Source organism: Cnephaeus nilssonii, assembly GCF_951640355.1.
Source record: "Cnephaeus nilssonii genome assembly, chromosome: 20".
NCBI classification, from domain to species: Eukaryota; Metazoa; Chordata; class Mammalia; order Chiroptera; family Vespertilionidae; genus Cnephaeus; species Cnephaeus nilssonii.
This window is the reverse complement of record NC_137091.1, coordinates 34,757,461-34,783,355: the sequence shown is the minus strand read 5'-3', so window position 1 is coordinate 34,783,355 and position 25,895 is coordinate 34,757,461. Positions and strand designations below refer to the sequence as shown.

At 40.3% G+C, this 25,895-nt stretch overlaps 1 protein-coding gene across 1 annotated transcript in view; it reads right to left on the bottom strand.

Annotated features, from left to right (window-relative positions):
* UBA2 (ubiquitin like modifier activating enzyme 2) overlaps positions 1–25,322 on the bottom strand; it is a 52,922-nt gene extending 27,600 nt beyond the window's left edge. The window contains exons 1-10 of the mRNA XM_079800078.1: positions 25,126–25,322; positions 20,593–20,676; positions 19,557–19,627; positions 18,235–18,299; positions 15,729–15,829; positions 12,389–12,510; positions 8,126–8,193; positions 7,561–7,682; positions 3,359–3,458; positions 2,083–2,249 (exon numbers count right to left, since the gene is read on the bottom strand). Of these exons, the coding sequence (XP_079656204.1) occupies positions 2,083–2,249; positions 3,359–3,458; positions 7,561–7,682; positions 8,126–8,193; positions 12,389–12,510; positions 15,729–15,829; positions 18,235–18,299; positions 19,557–19,627; positions 20,593–20,676; positions 25,126–25,263 (1,038 nt within the window). The 5' untranslated portion in view covers positions 25,264–25,322. The remainder of the gene's footprint in view (positions 1–2,082; positions 2,250–3,358; positions 3,459–7,560; positions 7,683–8,125; positions 8,194–12,388; positions 12,511–15,728; positions 15,830–18,234; positions 18,300–19,556; positions 19,628–20,592; positions 20,677–25,125) is intronic.
* Positions 25,323–25,895: the final 573 nt, after the last annotated feature.

Here is a 25,895-nt window from a genome sequence, read left to right as displayed (position 1 = left end):
GAAGGTCACTGGTTCGATTCGAGTCAGGGCACATATGGGAGGCAACCTACTGGTGTATATCTCTCACATCAATGTTCCTCTCTTCTTTCTTCCCTCTCCAAAATCAACTTTAAAAAAAAAGAGAACGCAACATCCGTGAAATGCATCAAAGCAAAGTACAACAAAATGAGGCATGCTGCCATAACTGGTTTGGCTCAGTGGATAGAGCGTCGACCTGCAGACTGAAGGGTCCCAGGTTCGATTCCGGTCAAGGGCATGTACCGTGGTTGCGGGCACATCCCCAAGTAGGGGGTGTGCAGGAGACAGCTGATCGATGTTTCTCTCTCATCTATGTTTCTAACTCTCTATCCCTCTCCCTTCCTCTGTAAAAAATCAATAAAATATATATATATATATTTTTAAAATGAGGTATGCCTATAATGAGAAGGTTGTTTGACAAACAGATTCCAGGCAAAGAAATGGAGCCTTTTTTTTTTTTTAAAGCTGTTCAGATAGTCTCAGAAATACCTGGACAACTCCTTTTGGCTTTCCTTCTCCTTCATATATATACCACTGTACTACATTTGCTCCTTCTTTTCAGAAATGACAATACAATAAAAGTTTTCCCCTGACAACTTATATTCTTCCTGAGACTATATCCTAGTCTCTGTAATTAGATTTCAGCAAGGTTTCCTGCTTTCCTGAGAAGATTCTATCCTACCCTATAATTCAGAAGTACCAAAGAAAGGAAAAGTATTGATAGGATGTCAGCCCTTTATATATTTATTGGCTGGCTGTGTAACTTCAGGCAAATCAACTTCCCTGAATCAAAATTCCTTAATCTGTTAAACAGAAAAATTATATAAACACTTCGGAATGTTGTGGTTGAAATTAGGTTGTTCCCAATCCTGAGAATTAAGTTGAAATATTTAAAGTATCCAACACAGTGTCTATCAGTTACTTCCCTAGGCAACTAGCTTTTCACACCCCTTAGGTGTACATTTTACTCAAGAGGGTAACAATTCCCACTTCCAAGGTTTCCTTATCTAGCCCCTGTGTACAGATGAAAACCTCCCAAATTCCTGTTGTAACAATAACAATGAAAATATTTTTAAAACATAGTTACTCCTAATATCACATATACCTAAAGACTGTTTACAAGAATCACCAAAAATCTAAATTCACTATCTTCATTTTAGATGTCTGATTCAACCACAATTCCAAAATTTACAGTTATCATATTGTTTGCTAATACTGACTACACTTTTTCCCTTACTTTAAAACTCATGGAAAATCTTTACTATCACAGGAACATACAAACTTTGTAACAGATATGTCACTTATAGCCTTGTAAAATATTGACTGCAATTAGAAATAAACCTCAAAATATGACATCTAGCTCTGGCTGGTATGGCTCGGTTGGTTGGGCGTCATCCAGTGTACTGAAAGGTTGCTGGTTTGATTCTGGTCAAGGCACATGCCCGGGTTGGGGGCTTGATCCCCAGTAGGGGGTATGCAGGAGGCAGCCAATCGACATTATGCTCTCACATGTTCCTCTCTCTCTCCCTTCCTCTCTAAAAATCAATAAAAATCTTTTAAAAACATACTTCTATATGTAAAAGAAATATGACATCTAATTGCAAAATACTATTATATATTAATTTTCAAGGATAATTACATGTCATTTTTGTATTAGGGGTCTTACACTTCTAAAATAGTTATTACTATTGCAACAGAAAGGCAATTTTATTTCTTTCAAGGTCAAATGGCCCAAAGCTGTTGTGGCCAAAAGGATTTTGACTTATATTAAATCTATACCTCACAGGAAGCTTTCTTAAGTCTGTAAAACATTTTACCACAATATATTCACAATATTTCTCTTATCAACATAATTATAAACTATGAACACATTAGAATCTAAATAACATTTTATGATATTGCCTGAATTCATGTATAGAAAATTCAGTTTAATGTAGAAATTAAAGATAAAAACATGCAAACATTATGCCCTCAAAATCTGGCAAAATAAACAATATTCAAAAATGACTAGCTTCTGACTATAGTTCAAAAACTAAAATATACAACTGATATTTCAAAACGAACCTTGTCCCAAATGAGCTCAGCTCCATCCCCCTTTTCTGCTAAATGAACTCTCAAAGTCTCAATGCTCTTTGAAAAAAGACGTGCATAGCTCTTTACATCTAGAACTTGTTGGTCTTTTAGACCTAACTGGGGTTCATTTTGTTGATCTGCTGCATTGATTTCTTCTCCTAAGGGAAAAAAATATTAGAAATTTCACTATTAGATATAATTCTCCTACTGTTTAACAATTCAATGCCTGACCAATAAGAAAGTAAGTAATATGAAACAAATCCTACTGAAGTAATTATCACTATGATACAAATATGTATACAAGAAAATTGCTAATATAGAGATGGGAAAGGTGCAAGACTGTTTCAGAACCTCAAAGGGTTACTGGGGGATTCAAGGACATAATAAAGATGATGAGCATTATGCCCAGCACATAGTAAGCACTCAATAAGTGCAAACTATTAGAGCCATAATCCATCACTATAGAAAACTGTTCCAAACTGACATCCCTAATCTCCTGGGAAAGTTTAAGATCCAATGTGCTGACCACTGCTGTGCTTACATCAATTGCAATACAATTCAGATAAAGCAGAGAGACAGTGTGTTGAAGGGAAGTCGTCATTACTGCAATAGTTTTACTTACATTTAGAATTATAAATGTTTCTGTTAAATCTTAAAGAAATTAATCACACAAAAGTACAAAGATGTATGTACATTTATACTCATCACCACATGGTGTTTCAGGGAAAATGAAACAACTCAATGTTAACTGATAAAGGACTTGTTAAGTATTATTTACTAAAAAGAATAAGTCATGCCGAAACCGGTTTGGCTCAGTGGATAGAGCGTTGGCCTGCGGACTCAAGGGTCCCAGGTTCGATTCCGGTCAAGGGCATGTACCTTGGTTGCAGGCACATCGCCAGTAGGGGGGTGTACAAGAGGCAGCTGATCGATGTTTCTCTCTCATCGATGTTTCTAACTCTCTATCTCTCTCTCTTCCTCTCTTTAAAAAATCAGTAAGATATATTAAAAAAAAAAAAGAATAAGTCAGAGCATATGAATTTATATGCCTCTATTATGTAAAGTGCACACAGAACGGCTTGTGCCTATATGCATAGATCTGATTCCCAGACATTCCTTAAAACATAGTGATAAGATTTCCACTTCTTCAAACTTTTCTCAATTGTTTGAACTTCTTACCATGAACATATACCACTGTCAAGAAACAACAGGGCTAAAGACTGAGGTTCCAATTTAGGTATTCCAAAGACTAAAATGTATCCTTTACCTTGACTCTGTACTTCAGCCCAGTCCAATGGAACCGGAGGTTTCCTTTTCCGCCATAGTTTGTCCATTGTCAACAGATACCTGATATCATCTTTAAAAAGCTTTAAAACAAACAAACAAAAACTCCATGAACCCTACAGTCCCTTTGCTGATAAGTCAGCAAAACTTCATTGGTGATTTATTATCAATATTACACTATAATATCTTCTGATTTAAAGACATGCTGTATACCAGTAGAATAGCAATGTTTTTTAAATTTTTATTTAGTGACCTGAGAAAGAGAAACATAGATTTGTTGTTCCCTTCTTCATGCATTCACTGGTTGATTCTTATATATGCCCTGACCGGGGATCAAACTCACAACACTGTGGCATATAGGGACAACACTCTAATCAACTAAGCAACCTGGCTGGGGCCTAGGCTAACAATTTTTAGAAGAAGCTCAAGTCTTTTGTAAAAGGAAATATGACACAGAGCCCTACATCTGAGACAGTTAAAAGCAGAGGTGCTCTGCCCAGCCAGTGTGGCTCAGTTGGTTGGGCGTCAGTCATCACATGCACCAGAAGGTCACCAGCTAATTCCTGGTCAGGGCACATGCCTGGGTTTCGGGCTCAATCCCCAGGGTGGAGTGTGCAGCAGGACGCCAATCAATGACTTTCTCTCATCAATGTTTCTCTCTCTCTCTCCCCCTCCCTCATTCTAGAAAAACATATATATTTATTTACTTATTTGAAAAAAGAAGCAGAAGTGCTCTGAGGAAAGCAGAGTAAGAGAACTCTGAGTTATGAAGACTGACCCTGCCCTACCAATCACCTCCCTAAAAGCTCCCCTAAGGCTTCAAAGATCGTCCAAAGCACAATAATACCAATCAAGAGATTAAATAAACATACACCAACTCCATAAGAATTGAACACAATCATTGAGCCTAGAGATACCAGTTAGCAGTATCTCCAAATCTGTGGGTACATACCAATAAAGCATACATATTCTGAAGTTATTCAGAACAGAATTTCTTAGTCATCTGTAACATCTCTGAAATATGACCCCCCAAATAAACAAAAATTACTATTTCAAAAACATAAACATTACTACATGTAGACTGACAGACTATCACATAAATCACACTATTCTATATGGTAGAATTTCAAATGATTTTATCTTATCCTTAGCTGCATTTTCTATTCATAACTGATTTATTGAACGTATTTGTTATATTTATCTCTATTTAGATTCGGCTTAATAAAAAAGTTAGAACCACCCTAACTGTTTGGCTCAGTGGATTGAGCGTCGGCCTGCGGACTCAGGGGTCCCAGGTTCAATTCTGGTGAAGGGCATGTACCTTGGTTGCAGGCACATCCCCAGTAGGGGACGTGCAGGAGGCAGCTGATGGATGTTTCTCTCTCATCGATGTTTCTAACTCTCTCTCCCTTTCCCTTCCTCTCTGTAAAAAAATCAATAAAATATATTTTTTAAAAAAGTTAGAACTATACTATATTCTATCAAATCTACTCAATTCAATCAATATTTATTAAGCATCTTTAATCTTTGGGAAACCAGCCACATATACATATAATTAGAATATAGTGTGAAAATCAAATAGCTTGGAGTATTATCAGGAATTCTGTTGTATCAATCTGAGAAATGAGGCAAGAATTCAAGGAGAAGGTAACATCTGAAATGGGGACACAGGAAAGAAATGTGAAGTCGATAGGATATGGGTCGCAAATGTGGCTGGAGACATTATGTAGAGGACCTTCAGCACTTGGCTGAAAAGTCTTCCAGGCAATGGGAAATGAGCATTGTTTTCCGAGCACAAGCTCCATGTCCTTTTTTATCCAATTATTAAATGCGGAGAGTCCCTGTACAGAGTATCTTCGTACTCTTCTTTTTCTATAAACCTATGAATCCCTAATACATGTCTAGTCCAAACCTCTCTAATCACCTACAAAATCTCGTCATTTCTCCAGTGTTTCATAGATTCCTATCTCGTTCTCTATGCTCCAACCCCTACACATCCGCTTCCTACCACACCTACCTCAGAGAATGGTACCTGTTCATCCTGCTGCCCAGAAGGAAACCAGATATTGATTCTTCACCTCATATATCCTAAGTACTCCAGGTCTATTGTTCCTCCACTCTCCACTGGGAATACAGAGGGTACAGGAGGTTGCCCTTCAGACTACTCTGGTGCTGCACAATTCCAGAAGGCACTGTCCTATATTGCTCACAAGAGGAACATCAGATACTAGAGTGGTGCACTGCATACCCTATATATCCTTATAGTGACACTGCAGACTATCTTCTAATGGATTCCCATTGTCTCCATATAACCTAGAAAGCCCTGCCTGACCCAGCCTCAGCTTACCTTTCCAATTCTCTTTCCACTCTCCCCTTTAATGGGAATGATTTCAGTACTGTAACCTGAGACTTTCTTTATATATGTCGCACTTGACAAGAACCAAACCTTCAACCTTTGGTACCCTCGACCTCTGGTGTGTGGGTCGATGGTCTAACCACTGAGTATACAGCCAGTGCTCCCTTATTCTTTAAAATCTTAGTTCACCCTAAGAAATGTCATTTCCTCTGGAAAGCTTCTTTTGAACCCTTATACTAGGTCTAATAATAATGTCTAATAATAAGGTTAAATCTACTAATTATTAAAGGATTCCAATGCAAATGAACTTAATGTCTTAACATTGAACTGAAATTACTTGTTCAATGTTTGTCTTCCCCTCTAGACTTTGAGTTTCCTATAAAGAGCAGAGACCCTATTTTCTGTCTTGTTCCACACTAAATCTCCTGTACTTTTAAAGTGGTGTCTGACACACAACAGATGCTTAAAGTTATCTGTTGAATAAAAGAATGGAAATGTATATCACATTGGAATGGAAACAGGTATATAGACACCAGTTTGGAAAATATTGTCGCTATCCATATCACAGTAAGTGCATTTTAATTATAATCAAAATAAAAACCTCCCCCCCCGCCCCCAAGGAAAAGGCAAAAGTGAGGAAGTAAATGCAATAGGTTTAAGAAAGTCAACCTGTGACATCTGTGGACAGTGAGCAAAGAGATGAAATGCAAGCTGGATGAAGCAGTAGGCCATTTGCTTTTACGACAGTGAGACCTGTGCATGTTAGAAAGCAGACAGCAGGAGCCAGGAGAGATTTAAGATGCAGGGCAGAGAGAAAATACTGTTTGAAAAATAAGGTACAAGGGGAAGGGAAAATAGGAGGTAGAAGAGTTAGCCTTAACTCAGAGAATTTTCTCAAAGAGAAAAAGAAAAAGAAAAAAGAGTTTGCAATGAAGTGGGATATTCTCTTAACAAGTAAATTATGTGCAATGGCTTCAAACCTGTTAACGTATCTTTAAATTCATCTGCTTAGTGAGAGTCGGAAGAATATATTAGGCAGTTTAAGAAGAGCTGAGAGAGTTTCCACAGTATCTGCTAGATAAACTAAATAGTACTAAGGAGCAAAGTAGAAGAAATAAAAAGACTTTAAAACACAGATTTGAGGGCCTACACTATAATTAAGTAGATCCAATTAAACAAACCTGAGTATTCTTCTAGAAATATTCAGCAGACAAATAATAAATACTAATGAAAAAGGATTCAGCCAAAAATAAGAGGCTTTGGGATTCAAAAACAATTCAGAACATGTCAAACTGCCAATAGAAAATTTAAGCAGGAAAGGTGTATAAGACGAGAAACAGCAGGAACCAAAGGCGTTATAAGGGGAAAAACTTTCACTGAAAGTGAGAGAAGGGAAGACAACCAAGAGTGTATAAGCCTCAGTATTTTACCTCCTATACAGATGCTACACTAATTTAATAGATGCCAAAATTTCATAACCTCTTATCTTGACTACATCAATAAATGTATTATGACAGTATTAGGCACAAAAAGCTTAATTCAGCCCTACCCAGTTTGGCTCAGTGGATAGAGCATCGGCCTTCGGACAGAAAGGTCCCAGGTTTGATTCCGGTCAAGGGGGCATGTACCTTGGTTGTGGGCACATTCCCAGTAGGGGGCATGCAGGAGGCAGCTGGTCGATGTTTCTCTCTCATAGATGTTTCTAACTCTCTCCCTCTCCCTTCCTCTCTGTAAAAAATTAATAAAATATATTTTTTAAGAAAGCTTAATTCAATTCCACATACTATTTTTCAAACAAACCGAATCCATAATAATAAAATAAACCTAACCTTGGTAAAAAGTTTAACTGGATCATATCCAGTTGATTTAGCCCATTCCTTTGTGGAAATACGCTTAATGTCACCATCTTCATTTGATGCTCTGACCCTGGCTTCAGCTTCCATTGGTTCCCCTACAAAAGAAACACCACTTTTATTTTTAACTGTAATAAATATACAAGTAAGCTCTCATCTACCATTGGGGGGAAAAGGTCATTTTTGGACATCACCTGCACACGAAACATTTTTAGTTCAAGGAGAAAGAAGAATAACATGTGCATCGGCATTTTTATTGCACCTGAGATTCTGAAGGCCACAAGTAGAGCAGTTCAAAGTATAACCTATAATTAGATCTGGTAACAACTCCCAGCTCTTTCACTATGTTAGCAAAATTTTTCTGCACCCTGTTCTCACCAGTAAAAGGAAACTACCCATTTTGAAAACAGTGTTTTAAATATAATACATCTTAAATATATATTATCTAGCACATAACTGCATTCTCCCTCCTAAAGCTATCAATATTAAATTAGCAAAATAAAGGTGCTCACTAATAAGCTATCACAAACAGTTTACTCACAGGAAGCTTCAGGGTCAGCTCTGTCAGGAGATACTTCTTGATCAGCATCTTCTTCCCCAAACAACTGGCTATAATTTGAAAGTAGTAAATATTTATGTCCAACAAAATAGTCTGAACAAATGTTTACTTTTCCAATTTTCTTCACAAACAACTAATTTATTTTTTCACCTCTAAAATATATTTTTATTGATTTCAGAGAGGGAGAGACAGAAACATCAGTGATAAGCAAGAATCATCAATTGACTGCCTCCTGCACGCCCCACACTGGGTACCGAACCCACAACCCAGCCATGTGCACTGACTGGGAATCAAACTGTGAACTCCAGGTTCATAGATCACCATTCAACCACTGAGCCATGCCAGCCAGGCCGCAAACAGCTAATTTATTTATTTTAAAAAAACTTTTTTTTAATTGATTTCAGAGGGGAAGGGAAAGGGAGAGAGAGAGAAAGATCAATGATGAGAGACTTGACCGGCTGCCTCCTGCACGCCCCCTACTGGGGAACAAGCCCACAACCCGGGCACATGCACTTGATTGGAATCAAACCTGGACCCTTCAGTCCACAGGCCGACACTCTATCCACTGAACCAAACCAGCCAGGGCACAAACAGCTAATTTAGAATAACCCAAATCTTTAGTAAGGATGAAGAACAAATAATTGATAAATAATACTATGTAAAGTTAAAATATTAAAGTAACCTATTGACAGCTTGCATACTAATTTCAACTGCAACACAAGCAAAGCCTAATTTTAATAGACCTATATTCATTCCTATCAGCTAGGCTCTGTAAATTCATGTTAAAAATCTTTTGTCAGGCCCTGGCCAGGCAGCTCAGTTGGTTCGAGTGTCATCCAGATATGCCAAGGTTGTAGCTTCGATCTCCAGTCAGGGTACATGCAAGAGTCAACCAATGAATGCATAAATAAGTGGAACAACAAATAGATGTCTCTCTCTAAAAAACTTCGATGAAAAGACAGGTAAGGAACTTTTTACATTCCAAGTTGGCCACAATAATGTTTGTGAAGTATAAACATCACACACCTGCTATGTGCCACATGCTGCTCTAGGTGCAGGAAATGCAGCAGTGAATAAAACATTTTCTAAATGGTAGTATGCATCATTACTACTGCTTAAGAAACTATATAAAAACTAGAGGCCTGGTGCATGAAGTTTGTGCACAGGGTGGGTATCCCTTAGCCCGGGCTGCACCCTCTCCAATCTGGGACCCCATAGGGATTGGGCCTAAACAGGCAGTCGGACATCCCTCTCACAATCTGGGACTGCTGGCTCCTGACTGCTCGCCTACCTGCCTGATTGCCCCTAACTGCTTCTGCCTGCCAGCCTGATCACCCCCCTAACTGCTCCCTTGCAGGCCTGATCGCCCCCAACTGCCCACAACAGCCATCTCGTGGCAGCCATCTTGTGACAACACTGCGCGAGGCCGTGATGCCACCTAGGCTTTTATTATATAGGAGCGTAAGCTGCAATTCTCTTTTGTTAATTATAATCAAAATAAAAACCTGTTTCATTTATAACACTTATAGGAATATAGTTCCCCAATCTTTCCTCAAGCACATGACCTATGAGCAAGTTATCTTAAAGGAAACTTTGTGGTTAAAAAAAAATAAGTCCAGCCAGTGTGGGCCAAGTGGTTGAGCGCCCATCAGGAGGTCATGGTTTGATTCTTGGTCAGGGCACATGCCTGGGTTGTGGGCTCCGTGAGGATCTACAGGAGGCAGTCAATTGAAGATTTTCTCTCATCATTGATGTTTCTATCTCTCTCTCCTTCTACCTTCCTCTCTGAAATCAATTAAAAAAAAAAAAACACATAAAAAAAGCCAAAAAGCTATTATCTCAAAGCTCCTAATACACTTCACAATACCCATTTGTTTACCAAACCTATTGTACCCATTTGCACCTCCACAATGGCATGTAAGATTTCTAATTGATTCACTTACTCTCCAGACTTCATATTTGCCAAACAGTGTAAAACAGTATCTTATTGTGATTTTATTCTTAATTTTGCAAGTTAGTCATCAAGTTCAACAGATCATGTTTATTGCCTATTTGGGTTTCCTTTGAAGTGAAAAAAATGCCTGTTCATATTACTTTGTCAGGTTGTCTTTTTCTTTGTTTTTAGGTTGTCTTTTTATTGATTACAGGAATATATTCTAGATCAATTTTTAGTTGCTTATATGATACAAATATTTTCTCACATTGAATGGCTTATCATCTGTGTATAATTTAATGTCTTTTGATAAGATATTTGGATAAAGAAATATATTTTTTAAAAATAGAAATAAAATGCATTTTTTTGCTCGGTCAGCTAAGAGGGCCTAAACAAATCAACACTCCAGTAGCATACCTAAGCACTCAGATCTTGGTTTCTTTTTAAAAATATATATGTATTTCTTTATTGATTTCAGAGAGGAAGGAAGAAGGAGAGAGATAGAAACATCAATGATGAGAGAGAATCATTGACCGGTTGCCTCCTGCACACCCCCTACTGGAGATCAAGCCTGCAACCCAGGCAAGTGCCCTTGGCTGGAATCGAACCTGGGACCCTTCAGTCTACAGGCTGACGCTCTATCCACTGAGCCATGCCAGCTAGGGCCAGATCTTGGTTTCTAATACTACTCTTCAATAAAAGGAACCAGGGCTCCTTGGAGAAATGTAATTCTGGGACTGAGGCTGGAAATATATACAAGATGATCCTGGAGAACACAGAGCCAACTGAAAGAGCTCCTAATGGAGAAAGCTGGAACAACTTGAGCAAGAAATTAAGGAATATTGTATTATAACCCAAAATATAAAATATATTCAATATCAATAAGTCTGTATTGATATAAATTAATAAACGGTGAGAAAGTCCTGGCTGGGTAGCTCAGTTGGTTAGTGTGTTGTTCTGATACAGGTTATAGGTTCAATCCCTAGTCAAGGAACATACCAGAAACAACCAATGAATGCATAAATTAAGTGGAACAACAAATCAATGTTTCTCTCTCCCTCCTCTCTCCCTCTAAAATCAACTTATTAATCGTTTTGTGTTTTTTTTAATTTAAAGATGAGTTTCAGGCAGAACTCCAAATAACTTATGTAGATACTCTGCCCTTTCTGAGGAGGTGGAACTCCCCACTCCTTAGCTTTGAGCTACACATAGGGACTTCCTTTCTAAGTGTGCAGTACAGTATAATAAGTGAGTGAAATAAGAGTAACTTTATATTGGAGAAACCTAACAACCTAAGTGATCAAGACCAACATTAAACAGTAATAAATTATGTCAAGATTATGTACCCTATGTGATTAAAATGGCAATCTACCTCTGTGGTCTTCCTCTCAATAACTCATTACCGCAGTATTATTATTATTATGAGTAGGCACCCTAATAAAGTATCTGACAAGTACTCCTTAAAACCATCAAGGCCCTGTGTCTAGTGTGGCTCAGTTGGTTGAGCATCATCCTGTACACTGAAAGGTCATTGGTTCAATTCCCAGGCAGGGCACATGCCCAGGTTGTGGTCTGGGTACATGCAGGAAGTGGTTGATTGATATTTCTCCCTCCTACCCCCAACTCTTGCTCTAAAATCAATGAAAAATTTTAATTAATTAATTTTTAAAAAATATATTTTTTTATTTCAGAAAGGAAGAAAGAGGGAGAAACATCAATGATGAGAATCACTGATCAGCTGCCTCCTGCATGTCCCCTACTGGGGATCGAACCCACTACCTGGGCATGTGCCCTTGACCAGAATCGAACCCGGGACCCTTCAGTTTATCTCCAATATCACATGAAATTCACTGCATACAACAGACATGCAATAAATGTTGGCTGAATTTAATCCAAGAACTATCACAAGGAAGCTATTAAAGTGTCCCTTCACCATATTTAAAATAACATTCAGGACTAGCTGGGTTTGCTCAGTGGATAGAGCATAAGCCTGCAGACGGAAGGGTTTGATTCCAGCCAACAGCATGTACCTCAGTTGCAGGCCCTAGTCAGGGCACGTGCAGGAGGCAACCAATGGATGTGTTTCTCTCACATCGCTGTTTCTCTCTCTGTGTCTCTCCCCCTCCCTTCCACTTTCTCTAAAAAATCAATGGAAAAATATCCTCAGGTGAGGATTAACTCCCCTCCCCGCTCTTCCCACCACAAAAAAATTTCACTATGAGTACACTCTCTCCAAGACTTTAAATAAAAAATTACCCCATTTTCTATCATCAGTACTAAAAATATGCCCAGAAATATACATATATTCTTACTTGAACAAATACTTTGCCCAAACAATGCAATGAATAGGTTCTGAAGGTGTGTTACGAATTGTACAGCCAGGAAAAGTTCTCTGAGTTGGTTTGGGATGACATTCATAACATTCAGTCACACCCTGCAAAGTCAGAATGTGAGAAAAACAGTTACCCCACGAGGGTGGTTTCTCAATAAGATAATATTATCATAACCATTTCATTCATTCATCTCCATTTCAACTGAATTGTATACTGTCAAGGAAATTTTAAAATACTAGTGACTACAAAACCCTTACACTTTACAGAGAAGCAATTATAATATAAAAGCTAACTGAATCAACCGTAGTCACAGCTAAAACTAAGCCATCTCCAATATCACTGGGCTCCTCTGACTCCTGGACCAATGACCACTTACAACAGCAAAATAAAAATTACCAAACCTAAGTATCAAATATGGGAATTTTATCTTGATTACACCAAAGAGAGAGAAAGACTACTACTAGAAATACAGCTTTCCAACAACTTCTCTCTCAAAGTTGTGAAACTCAATTATTTAAATACTAGAGGCCCGTTGCACGAAGAGATTCGTGCAATAGGCCTTCCTTCCCTTGGCTTCCAGCACCGGTTTTCCTCTGGCACCCGGGACCCAGGCCTTCGCTCTGGCCAGAGTCTGCCTTCTTTGTCTTTGCTGCAGGCTCCGGAGTCTGCAGTCTTGTCTTTGCTGCAGCACTCCGATCCTGTAGATCTCTTCGCCCCCCCCCAACCCGCCCTCCCTCTCATAGCAGGCATCCTGCCCCACCTGGCCACTCTGTGCCTGGAGCAGCTAGGTGGCCACCATCTTTGGCCTTCTAATTTGCATACTCACTCTGATTGACTGTGGGCGTAGTGGAGGTACGGTCAATTTACGTTTGTCTATTATTAGGTAAGATTAGAGGCCCGATGCACAAAGATTCATGCAAGAATGGGCCTTCCTTCCACTGGCTGCCAGCACTGAGAGCAGCTGGGGCGGTGCGGAATGCCTGGGTCATTGCCATGGCACTCAGCGCCTGCATATGCAAATTAACCCATCTTTGTTGGGTTAATTTGCATATCCACTCCTGGTTGGCTTGTGAGTATCACAAAGGTACAGCCAATTTGCATCTTACTCTTTTATTAGTGTAGATTATTCATAGCCTTACCTTAAAAACTAAATGAACTAAAAGTAATTATGTATTTCAAGACCTATCCTATCCAGATACATGGAAAAATACTAGGTATTATCAAACGAAATAGAAATATTCTTCATTTTGCTGACAGGGTTACCTTTTAAGTTACACTGTAAGAAATCCCTAGAAGTCTACAGTACCTGAGATAATTTTTCAAAACCATCAAATGAATATTTTTCCTCTCAGCCATTCTCAACCTCAGTTTTAACCCTTTGCACTCGCTTGCTTTTTTCTCGATTCCTTTATTCTACTCGGGATTTAATTTTTTAAATACCCCAGATTTTACAAAGCTCGGCAGTAGAATAAAAAACTGGAGTTTCTTTGCATACAAACTTATTTATTTGCATTTTTTTATATTTCAAATTATTGATACATTTAATACAACTCGACATACGAGCTGCTACCGATGCTAACTGTGTCGAGTCACACTCGACATCCGAGTACAAAAGGTTAATACATACTAGTATCTCAGAAACATGGTAATGAGAAGTACCTTTCAAATAATGGTTAAAGAACCAAAACCTGCAAATAATGTTTTAATATTAACTATAGCAGATCCAGGGTTTTCCCCATTAATACCATTTCTGGGGCCTTCCAATATGCTTTATTGGAGGCAGTCATATGGAGGCAGTTATCTCCCATTTCACTGCTGAGGGGAAAAAAAAACAACTGCATTGACTTATCCACAGATCTGAAGGCCTCCACTGATTTCATTAAATCTAATACTTTGATATTACGAGTCTGCAGAAAGATCTTCTATAATAATAAAAGCGTAATATGCTAAGAAGCCGGAGCTGTGAGGGAAGACCAGGTGCCTGCCAGTGGCCAGAGGGAAGCCCAGGGCCCGGGTCCCAGGTGCCAGAAGGAAGCCGGTGCTGGCAGCCAGGGGAAGGTCTACTCTTGCACGAATTTTGTGCATTGGGCCTCTAGTACTAAATAGGAGTAATTGTGACAATTAAAACAATGTAGAACCATACTTTTAAGTAAACTGCCAAATAATGTATAAAAACAGCAAATTTCTAGTAGAGTGTAATTTCTTTTAGTTTCAAAATCTGTAAAATCATTCTTCGAATGTATTTATGTTTAGATTCTTGAAAAAATTAAAAGAAAAAAGCCCTAACTGGTTTGGCTCAGTGGATAGAGCATCGGCCTGCGGACTGAAAGGTCCCAGGTTCGGTTCCATTCAAGGGCATGTACCTTGGTTGCGGGCACTTCCCCAGTAGGAGGTGTACAAGAGGCATTGATTGATGTTTCTCTCCCATCAATGTTTCTAACTCTCTATCCCTCTCCCTTCCTCTCTGTAAAAAAATCAATAAAATGTATTTTTTTTTAAAAAGAAAAAGAAAAAAGATGTGAACAGGAAATGAATCACAATGCTGAGATTTTATAAAATTGGATTATGAGTACACTGATATTTGCTGTTATTCTCTAGTTTTATCTAAACATTTGAAACATTTCAAATACACCAAAAATATTTTTCAGCATACTCTTCAGATCTATATATGCAGACTTTTTTACACAAAAAGTCACTTTTTAGAAGCCTGGTTTACCATGTATCAACTATAACATGATATGCCTCAGGTGTACAAGGAATTTTAAAAGTCAAGTTCATTATGCTTACCAGTCTACAGATTTTAATATACAAGTTATATGACCCAAAGTAGCAAAGATAAAAAGATCTACCCTCTTTTGGGGTACCTTTATGGTATCCTAAATTTTGTAGGGGCACAAAATTCCTTATATCCTGGATCCTGACCAGCCCATCTACACTAATAAAAAAGATGCAAATTGATGGTACCTCCGTGATGCCCACCAGCCAATCAGGAGTATGTAAATTAACCCAACAAAGATGGCGAGTTAATTTGCATATGCAGACATGGAGCAAAGACGGAAATCTCTGGCCCAAGTGAAGACTGAAGACTGAGGCTAGGCTTCTCCACCCCAGCCGCAGCGATGCTTGGCTCCTCTGCTGTGGCCAGAGTGAAGACCTGGGTCCTGGGTGCCGGAGGAAAACCGGTGCCAGCAACCAGGGGAAGGAAGGCCTATTGCACGAATCTTTGTGCAACAAACCTCTAGTATCATATAAATCCAAAGTCTACATCTTAGAGGTCCCAAATAAGGATCTGGAAAGTATATTAAAAAAAGTTCTTTACCTTTTTGATAGTAGTTACTTGCCCAAGATAACCAGCAGTTCCACTCTCGATAAGAGGGACGTCAGCTGCCAGACACATCCTATTAACATGGTTGCGGGCAGCTGGAAGAAAAATACTAGTTAGCAGGACTTTATGGGGGAAAAGAAATTAATTAACCTTTAACTAGGTTGACATTTACTCAAACAATTTCTTATTGCTTTTATTTTACATGCAATTTCTTTCCCCCCTTTTCTTAAGTACTTATTGATTTTAGAGAGGAAGGGAGAGGGAAAAAGTTAGAAACATCAATGATGAGAGAGAATCGTTGATCAGCTGCCTCCTGCATGACCTGCACTTGGGCTCAAGCCCACAACCTGGGAATGTGCCCTGACCAGGAATTGAACTGTGAACTCCTGGTTCATAGGTGAACACTCAACCACTGAGCCACACCACAAAGGCATGGCCTTTTTTTTAATATGTGTTTTTATTGATTTCAGAGAGGAAGGGAGAGGAAGAAAGAGACGGAAATATCAATGATGAGCCCTGGTTGGTTTTCTCAGTGGCTAGAGTGTCGGCCCTCAGATGGTTCAATTCCTGGTCTACGGCATGTACCTCGGTTGCAGGTTCCCCAGCCCCAATAGGAGCATGTGCAGGAGGCAACCAATCAATGTGTCTCTCTCATGTCCATGTTTTTCTCTCTCTCTCCCCTTCTTCCCACTCCTTCCACTCTCTCTAGGAATCAAAGGAAAAAAATATCCTTGAATGAGGAATTTAAAAAAAAAGTAAAAAGAAACATCAATGGAAATTGGGTCCCAAAAGAACTGTTGGCCCAGAAAGAAACTCACTACACACTGATTCATTTGCCTATCACCATAACCATTATTGCTTGTCTCATTTTCGGTTCTTATAAGTGTATTTCTAATAGCACATGATCTCACTCATCTAGGGGAAATAATGAACAACATAGACTGATGAACAAGAACAGACCCAGAAACAAGGAGGCATGGATCAGACTGTCGGGCCTCGGGGGGAGGGGAGGGAAGGGTGGGGGTAAATGGGGAGATCAACCAAAGGATTTGTGTGCAGGCATATGAGGCTAACCGGCGGTTAAGGACAACACGGGGGTGAGGACATGTGTGGGGAGGGGTGTGGTATGGGAATGTGATACCTTAATCAATAAAAAAATTAAAAAAAAACACACCACACACATCAATGATAGGAATCATTGATCAGCTGCCTCGTGCACTCCCCTTACTGTGGATCGAGCCCACAACCATGTTAATAGGATGTGCCCTGACCAGGAATAAATCCAAGACCTCCTGGTTCATAGGTTGATGCTCAACTACTGAGGCACACCGGCCGGATTATATGCAATTTTCTTACAGCTATGACCAGAATAATACAACTGTTACAGACATTTAAGAAACATTCACTAGCAAAATTTATAAGAAATTTATATCATAAATTTACTCCAGGAAAAGTACTCCTATATTTATTTTTAAAATTCCAAAGTGCCATCTTCTACTTCTATTGCTGTGCCTACTCTTTTAACCTTGGCTAAAACGTTGTTTTAATGTGTTCCTATTCCTTAACTTGCTATTATTCTAATACAATTATCAGGTAATACATATAAGTTTAGAACATAGGGGGGACATCAAGTTGGAACTATTAAGGTAGTATTAAGCTAGGTAAAAGATGAGTTCAGTTAAAAGAGTCATTCTGATTCTTCCTCATGCTACTCTGTATGGTTTTTCTTTTGGTATTTCTGGCCCAAATTGTTACAAACTCACTTGACAGATGTACTTTTACATGTGGAAGTAATTACAGGCAAGGGATATTAAGTATTTTCATCCCACATTACAGACACACAGATTTGCTAACAATGACTAGCTATACAATACTAGATTATACAAGACATCACCGCATATTGTGAAAAGTTGAATTGGGATATAATATGTACATCTAATAGAATCCAATATATCTTACAGCACCAGATATACTTGCAATAATTCAAGAGCCATGGCTTCTGTATTAACTTTGGGATCCTGTTGTCTCATTCTCAAAACAGTGGTTTTCAGTCCTAACTGCACTTTAGAATCATCCAGGGAACTCAAGAAATATGGCCCCTTAAGTCTGACTGAAGTGGTCTTGGGTGAGATCTGGTAAGACATTGGTAATTCTTAGATTTCCACATAGATGAGGGGTGTGACTCTGTTTAAGTGCTGGGATAATCTGAATCAAACACCCATGCATGCACCCTATGTAGTTACCCTTTTTAGTATTTTAAGTTCCCTTATATTCATTCACACCTTTTGGTAGAACAGCAGAATATATGACAGTTAAATTCCTGTCTGGAACCAGTTTTAATTAAAATTACAATCATTTGGCAAGACTTAAGCCTGATGACACACTTCCCCTTAAAGTTCTAACTCATAAGAAAATATTTTGATTAATTCTAAATGTGTAAACAGCCTTGTTATGGGGAAAGAAAAATACTTAGAAATTAAAAGTATTAAAATAATCTCACCTCTGTTATCTAAAGCATTCATAACCAATATAAATTGTCGAAAAAATTCCACATTATAGTCGGGGCTACAAAGCAAAACAAAAAAAGGTCAACAAAACAGCTTGCCTTACATATAGGGTCTTCACAGAATATAATACAAGGTCCTAAAAAGCACGATTACTATATTAAATAGTGCAAAAATAACTGATATAATTAGGGCTCTCTACCATTTACATAGGTTTGACTTTTTCTAAACACCGTAAGTGGATTTTAAAGAAATTACTCCCCGCTAATCCCTATGACTCCTCATCCTTTTTGGCCAGCTACCTAGGGCACAAGAGCAGGATCTACAACTAGCAGAAAGATGGCATGACCTCACTAGTCCCACCAGGCCTTCTCTGGGCAGCAAGTGCCTGGGAACATACAAAGAACACATTCCCAGGATCTGCCTGGCCTCTGGCTTCACCTCACATGGTTAGGATCAGGCAGGGTTCAGGCCCCTAGAGTCCCTGCTTTTAGCAGCACTGGGAAAATAACACAGGGTAAGGGGGTTACAGGGCTATAGGCAGGCTTGTAGAGCAAACATCCCGAGAATAAAAAGCTAGAGATACAAATTCCCTGAGAAAGTATAAAACTTCCTCTAATTCCAGACCTTATGTAAGAACTCATTTTTAATACTGTTTACTTGTGAGTTACATAACTATAGGTAAAGAATTGAGGCCCTATGACCCAACACGTCCAAAATGTTATATTTACTCTATTTTACTAAGATCAGAGCTTATTTATATACTGTTAAAACTACTGCTCCATCACAATTCCTAGGGTTATGTTATAGAAATCACAGTCCTAAAAAATGAATTATGCTGGGAAGGAACCTTTTAAACTCAAAAAGACCACAACTGAAATCAATCAGAATGAGAGCAATATATTTAGAAAAATTTGAATCATCACATAAAAGGATTTGTCATAGTTTAGAATATATTTATATTTGAAACAAGACTATAAGATCCTTATATTCAGGTTCCAAGTAAATTATTTATTGAAAGTATTAAAATACATTACCTCTTAGCTAAATCATTCAAATCATATATATGATTTGAATGATCAAATCATATATATATATATATATATATGATTTGATCATTCACACACACTTATTACAAGAATGCCACTCAACTTATGTGGCACAAACTATCACATTCTAATTATTCTAGTAAAATAATTTTTTAAAAAAGCAGACTGACTTCAAGCTCACATATTTGGCTAATAAAAATACCTTATACTTTAATAAAACTTTAAAAGTTCACAACAAACAATTCTGCAACGTAATAATTAGAGCATACTTCATGATGCTGTCATGGTAGGCTATGATATTAGCTTTCGGGTAAAACTGCAGTACACTTTCTTTGGCAACCTGGAAAAACAAGCAACACTAAATTACTAATTTACTAAATTAATACAACATTTTTATCTGTATTTGAAACATTTTTATGGCAGACAATACTGTTATTTCACCTACTTACATAATGTTATTCATATTAAAAACTAAAGAAATATTAAAATATTACAAAATTTCATTAAAATTAAACTATATACACATATTCATAAACAGGAGGACTGCCCCATTCCTACATATAATTCTACAAGAATGACAAACTTAAGAAAAAATATAAAATACAGTAAAGAAGTCATTCATTCTTTCAACAAATATTTACTGAGCATCTTCTATGTACCAGGATCGGTACAAGGCACTGGTGAACAAAAATGACATTAATCAAATAACCACCTAGATAAATATAACTACAAAGTATGATAAATGATACTCAGAAAAAGTAGAGGTTATTATGAAGAACTGGTCTGGTCCAAGAGGTTTAGGCGAGTACCCCTAGAGAAGAAAGCCAAATAGAGAAAAGCGTGGGAGTCTGCCAAAAGGGCTGGGAAAAGATGTTTTACGACTGAATAAAATGGAACACTCAAGGAACTAAAGGTCAGGGTGGCTAGAACCTCAGGGGAGGCCGTCTCCTATAAAAAGAGACAATAGCATAAGCCAATATAGGAGCAGCCAACCTCTAGGGAAGGTTGGAACAGGTTTATCCTAAGCAAACAATCAGAAATTTAAGTAAGAAAGGGACACCATTTACAGGATTTGGTAGAGCACTTCCATTTCCTCGGTAGACACCCCCACTCCCCCTAGAGAGGGCATATTTAGTTCTTTACTCCCCCCCCCCACATATTTTTATTCTTAACAATCTCTCAGCTACGAAGAGATATTGCTTCCCCATATTCTCCTTAGTACAAATTAATCTGATATCATAAATAGAAAATCCATCAAAGGGTAGGATATATAAATGGATAAATAGAAATGATATGAAAAATTACCTGGGCCTTTGATCTTCCAACATGTTTCTTTTGAAACAAAAACTGCCTGTTGAGATTGCTGACATCAATAGTATCCAGATCAATCTACAAATGCATAAAACCCAGATAAATCACAAATTTTCTGGTATGTTTGAGCAATATCACTATTCTCAGCATCCATTAACTCAGAACTTTTGATATTTGCTACATTTGGTGGAGAAAATGCTTTTTTACCAATACCAAAATTCTTAAAACCGATAATTTAATGCATAACTTAAGAGAGAACTTTCTGCCGAAACCGGTTTGGCTCAGTGGATAGAGCGTCGGCCTGCAGACTCAAGGGTCCCAGGTTCGATTCCGGTCAAGGGCATGTGCCTTGGTTGCGGGCACATCCCCAGTGGGGGGTGTGCAGGGGGCAGCTGATCGATGTTTCTGACTCTCTATCCCTCTCTCTTCCTCTCTGTAAAAAATCAATAAAATATATTTTAAAAAAAGAACTTTCTAAGAAAATTTTTAGAAAGGATGCTTTTTTTTTCTTTTGTTGAATCATCCTAGCAAATGTTGGTAGCTCAGATGGTTAGCGCATCCTGCCAGCACGCCAAGGTTTCAGATTCCATCCCAGGTCAGGGCACATAGAAGAATCAACCAGTGAGCCCTGGCCAACATTATCCAGTGGTTAGAGTGCTCAAGCACCCAAGAGTTTCAGATTCGATTACCGGTCAAGGGCATGTACCTGGTTTGCAGGTTCGCTCCCTGATTCCTGGCAACCAGGGCTATGTGCAGGAGGCAACCAATCTATGTGTCTCTCTCAGACTGACATTTCTGTTTCTTTCTTTCTCCCCTTCCATTCTCTCTCTCTAAAAAAAAAAAAAATCAATGGAAAAGATATCCTCTGGTGAGGATTAACAACAAAAAAGAATCAACAGTGAATGCATCCTACCTAATAATAGACAAATATGCAAATTGACCATACCTCTGACACACCCACAAGTCACGCCCACCATCCAATCAGAGCGAGTATGCAAATTAACTCAACCAAGATGGCTACAGCCACAGAGAGCAAGGTTTCCTAGGTAACAAAGGAAGGCAAGCTTTCCGCCTGCCCTTGCCAGGCCTAAGCCTCCACTCAAGCTACAAAGTTTCAATTATAGAAGGTAAACAAATTCAAACAGAAATGGCAGCAGAATGGAGCTTGAGAGAGCAGGCCAGGGTTGTCCCCGGCAACAGGGGAAGCAAAATTTTCCGCACACCCTGGCCGGGCTCACCCGCTTAAGGCTACAAAGTTTCAATTATAACCCCAACAGAAATGGCTGCCGGCCGCTGAGGGAGCCACAGGCTTGGCTCTGCTCCAGACTACAAAGTTTCAATTGTAGAAGGAAAATAAATTCCAGATACCAGGGCCTCCTCTTGGGTTGCCAGGGGGCGTGGCGGGCCTGCAAACCACCACAGGCCCCTCGCTCAGGCCGCCCCACGGGAACCCCACCCTGATCAGGGACACCCTTCAGGGCAAACCAGCTGGCCCCCACCCCTGTACCAGGCCTCTATCCTATCTAATAAGAGAGTAATATGCAGATTGATCATCACTGCAACACACAATATAGCTTCCCCCATGTGGTCAAAGATCCTGCCCCCATGTGGACACAAGATGGCCACCACAAGATGGCCAGCAGGGGAGGGCAGTTGGGAGGCACCCGGCCTGCAAGGGAGGCAGTTGAGAAGGACCAGGCCTGCAAGGGAGGGCAGCTGGAGGTGATCAATGCTGCAGGAGAGGGCAGTTAGGGGTGACCAGGCCGGCAGAGGAGGGAAGTTGGGGGCAAACAGGCTGGCAGCGGAGTGGTTAGGGGGTGATCAGGCTGGCAGGCAGAGTGGTTAGGGGCAATCAGGAAGGCAAGCAGTTGGGAGCCAGCAGTCCTGGATTGTGAGAGGGCAGTCGGACATCCCTCGAGGGGTCCCAGATTAGAGAGGGTACAGGCTGGGCTGCGGGACAAACCCCCCTCCGTGCACGGATTTCGTGCACCGGGCCTCTAGTAAATAAATAAAACCAATGGATGTTTTTCTCTATCTCCCTCTCCCTTCCTCTATCTCTCTAAAAATTAATAATTTTTTTTTAAAAAAATAAGTTTCATATTGAAAATACATTATAGTCCTGACCAGTGTTGCTCAGAGGTTAGAGTGTTATTGGTCCCTGTACAAGGGATCTCAGGTTCAATTCCCTGTCAAGGGAAACATCACATTGATGTTTTCTCTCTCTCCTCTCCCTCCCTTCCATGCTTTCTAAAAATCAATTGGGAAAAAAAATCCTCGTGTGATTAACCAAAATAAAAAAAACAGTATATAATTAATCTCTATCGATCTAATTAGTCTTTCAAATCCACATAGTGGATTTAACTGTGCCCTTTTTCTTAAGTGATACTTGACAAATTTATTGCGTTTTTGCTAATTTCTTTAATTAAAAAGTCTTCACACATACAAATATCATTTAAAAAATATATTTTTATTGATTTCAGAGAGGGAGAAGGACAGAGAGATAGAAACATCTCAATGATGAGAACCATTGGTGGGATGGGGCCCACAACCCCTGCATGTGCCCTGACAGGAATCGAACCGTGACCTCCTGATTCATAGGTCAATGCACAACCACAGAGCAACCTCAGCCAGCCCCCACAATATCATTTATAATTATTTCCTGAGGGCTGTAAAGAAAAATTTCTATACAAGATTTTTTAAATTATATTTTTATTAATTTCACAGAGGAAGGGAGAGGGAGAGAGATTTAGAAACATCAATGATGAGCGAGAATCATTGATCGGCTGCCTCCTGCACACCCCCTACTCGGGATCAAGCCCAGAAACCCTGGCATGTGCCCTTGGCTGGAATCAAATCCGGGACCCTTCAGTCCACAGGCAGATGCTCTATCCACTGAGCCAAACCAGCTGGGGCTCTACACAAGATTTTAAATGTGTTGTTTTAAGCCTTATCTAACTGCTGCTCCAAAGTAAATATTAAGGATGAAAATAACGACTAAAAGCCATTTTCATTCCATTTCAATAAGTTTATATAAAGAGTAATCAAATGTTCTAATTGTGAAACATCTTAACGGATTTGGTTAATTTGTGAAAATCATCGAAACATATAAACAACCTAAACAACAATTTTTTTATTTGTATGTTCAAAAATTGACTACAAAACCTTGAATAAAAAAATGTTCCCACAAGCTGAAACCGGTTTGGCTCAGTGGATAGAGCGTCAGCATGCGGACTGAAGGGTCCCGGGTTCGATTCCGGTCAAGGGCATGTACCTTGGTTGCGGGCACATCCCCAGTAGGGGGGTGTGCAGGAGGCAGCTGATCAATGTTTCTCTCTCATCGATGTTTCTAACTCTCTCTCCCTCTCCCTTCCTCTCTGTAAAAAATCAATAAAATATATTGAGGGGAAAAAAATTTTCCCACAAAAACTGGCTGGCAGTTGAAACCCAGGCTACCAAGGATCAGCATGTATTTTTCAGGTGTCTATTATAAAACGGTTCTTTTACATATGTGTCACTGTTTATCAGGTAAGGCACAACCATTTTGGATTTGTAGTACAGAAGTGAATGGGAAGAAAAGCCCTATTAAAAAACAAAGGAAAAACGTTTGAATTGTTTCCCCCAATCACTCATCATTAGCTCTCAGGCAGCCACCTCTACTTTTTTTTTTTTCATTCCAAGTTTCCATGACATCTTAAGACACCTTTAAACTCACATCCAATTCCAAAAACGAACAACAGCTCTAATCTCTAAAAAGTTCACTTTAATAGAAATAAGTAGATTTAAAATTAGTCGTTGTAAACCAACGCAAAAGTTAAGATCCTAACCACCATCTGCGGAAACGAGCAAGTGTATTGTCACGCAGGTTGACCCAGAACAGAAAAGCATGAGTCCCAAAGAGTCTGGCCACTCGCTTCGTGACCCAAGGTACTACATTGCTAAACCTCACTGCCTCTCCCTTTTCTTCCCTGGAACCCGTGAACGACCACAGGCGATGCAAACAGCCATCGTTTGCAGCCTCCCGGTGGTATGAAGATGAACCGCGTGAACGCGGGTAAGCGCCTCGGGGTCTCCGCAGACTCGGGACAAGTGCTCTGTGGGATGCTATTATCTCCACCCTCGTCTCTGGATCATTATTTCTGAGTTAAGGGGGACCTCCGATTTCAACAGTCACAACGTGCACCAGAAGTGCAATCCCCGCCCGCCTCCCGTTAAAGCTAGGAACGGCCCTCAAGCCGCAAGACCAGAGGCCGCTTCTCCAGCCCAGAAACGCCACACATCGGCGCGGCCCGGGAAGCGGAGGCCGGCCCGGCGGGATGCCCGGAAGATGGGGCCCGCGGCCTCCTCAGCGTCCCGAGCAGGCCAGCCCGCGGCCAGGCCCGCTCCGCCCCCGCCGATAAGCTCCCTCTCTCCAGCCGGGACCCCCGGAGCCTCTCGGCCCGCCGGGGCACTCCCACTCCGGTCCCGACCCCCGGACCTCGGCCCCACGACCCCCCCCCCCATCAGCCCGCGCGCACGCCGGGCCCTCACCAGGTCGATGTGGGAGAACCCGGTGAGCACGAGGTTCTTGAGGAGCTCACAGCCGATGCCGCCCGCGCCCACCACCAGCACCCGGCCCCGGGTCACGGCCTCGGCCAGCTCTCGGGGGAGCCCCCGCGACAGAGCCATGGCGGGACGACCACGAGCCGCGACGGAGGCGGAGGCGGGAGAACGGAGCCGAGGCCGGAAGCGGGTGGGGGAAGGGCGGCCCGGCTTCCGTTCCTGCGCACTGCGTTCTGCCCTCCGCCGGCCGGGCTGTGCGCGGAGAAGGCTTCTCCCACCCGGGGCCGTGCTCCTGCCGGGGTGTGTTCTTCACAGATAATCATCCTCAGACCCGCTCTCCGGTTTAAGAAGCGTCAGGGTCACTTTGTAGCCTGCGGTTTGCACTGCCAGCCAAGGTTTTCTTACAGGTTACAAACGGATGCCCCTATATGTAAAGAGCTCTTACAAATGAAGAAAACAAATGTCACCCATCAAAAAAAAAAATATGGGCAAATGATATGAACAGGCACTCATAAAGAAAATGAATAATACGATCAATAATCATATTGAGCCGAGACCGGTTTGACTCAGTGGATAGAGTGTCGGCCTGCGGACTCAAGGGTCCCGGGTTCGATTCCGGTCAGGGGCATGTACCTTGGTTGCAGGCACATCCCCAGTAGGGGGTGTGCAAGAGGCAGCTGATCGATGTTTCTAACTCTCTATCCCTCTCTCTTCCTCTCTGTAAAAAATCAATAAAATATATTTTAAAAAAATAATAA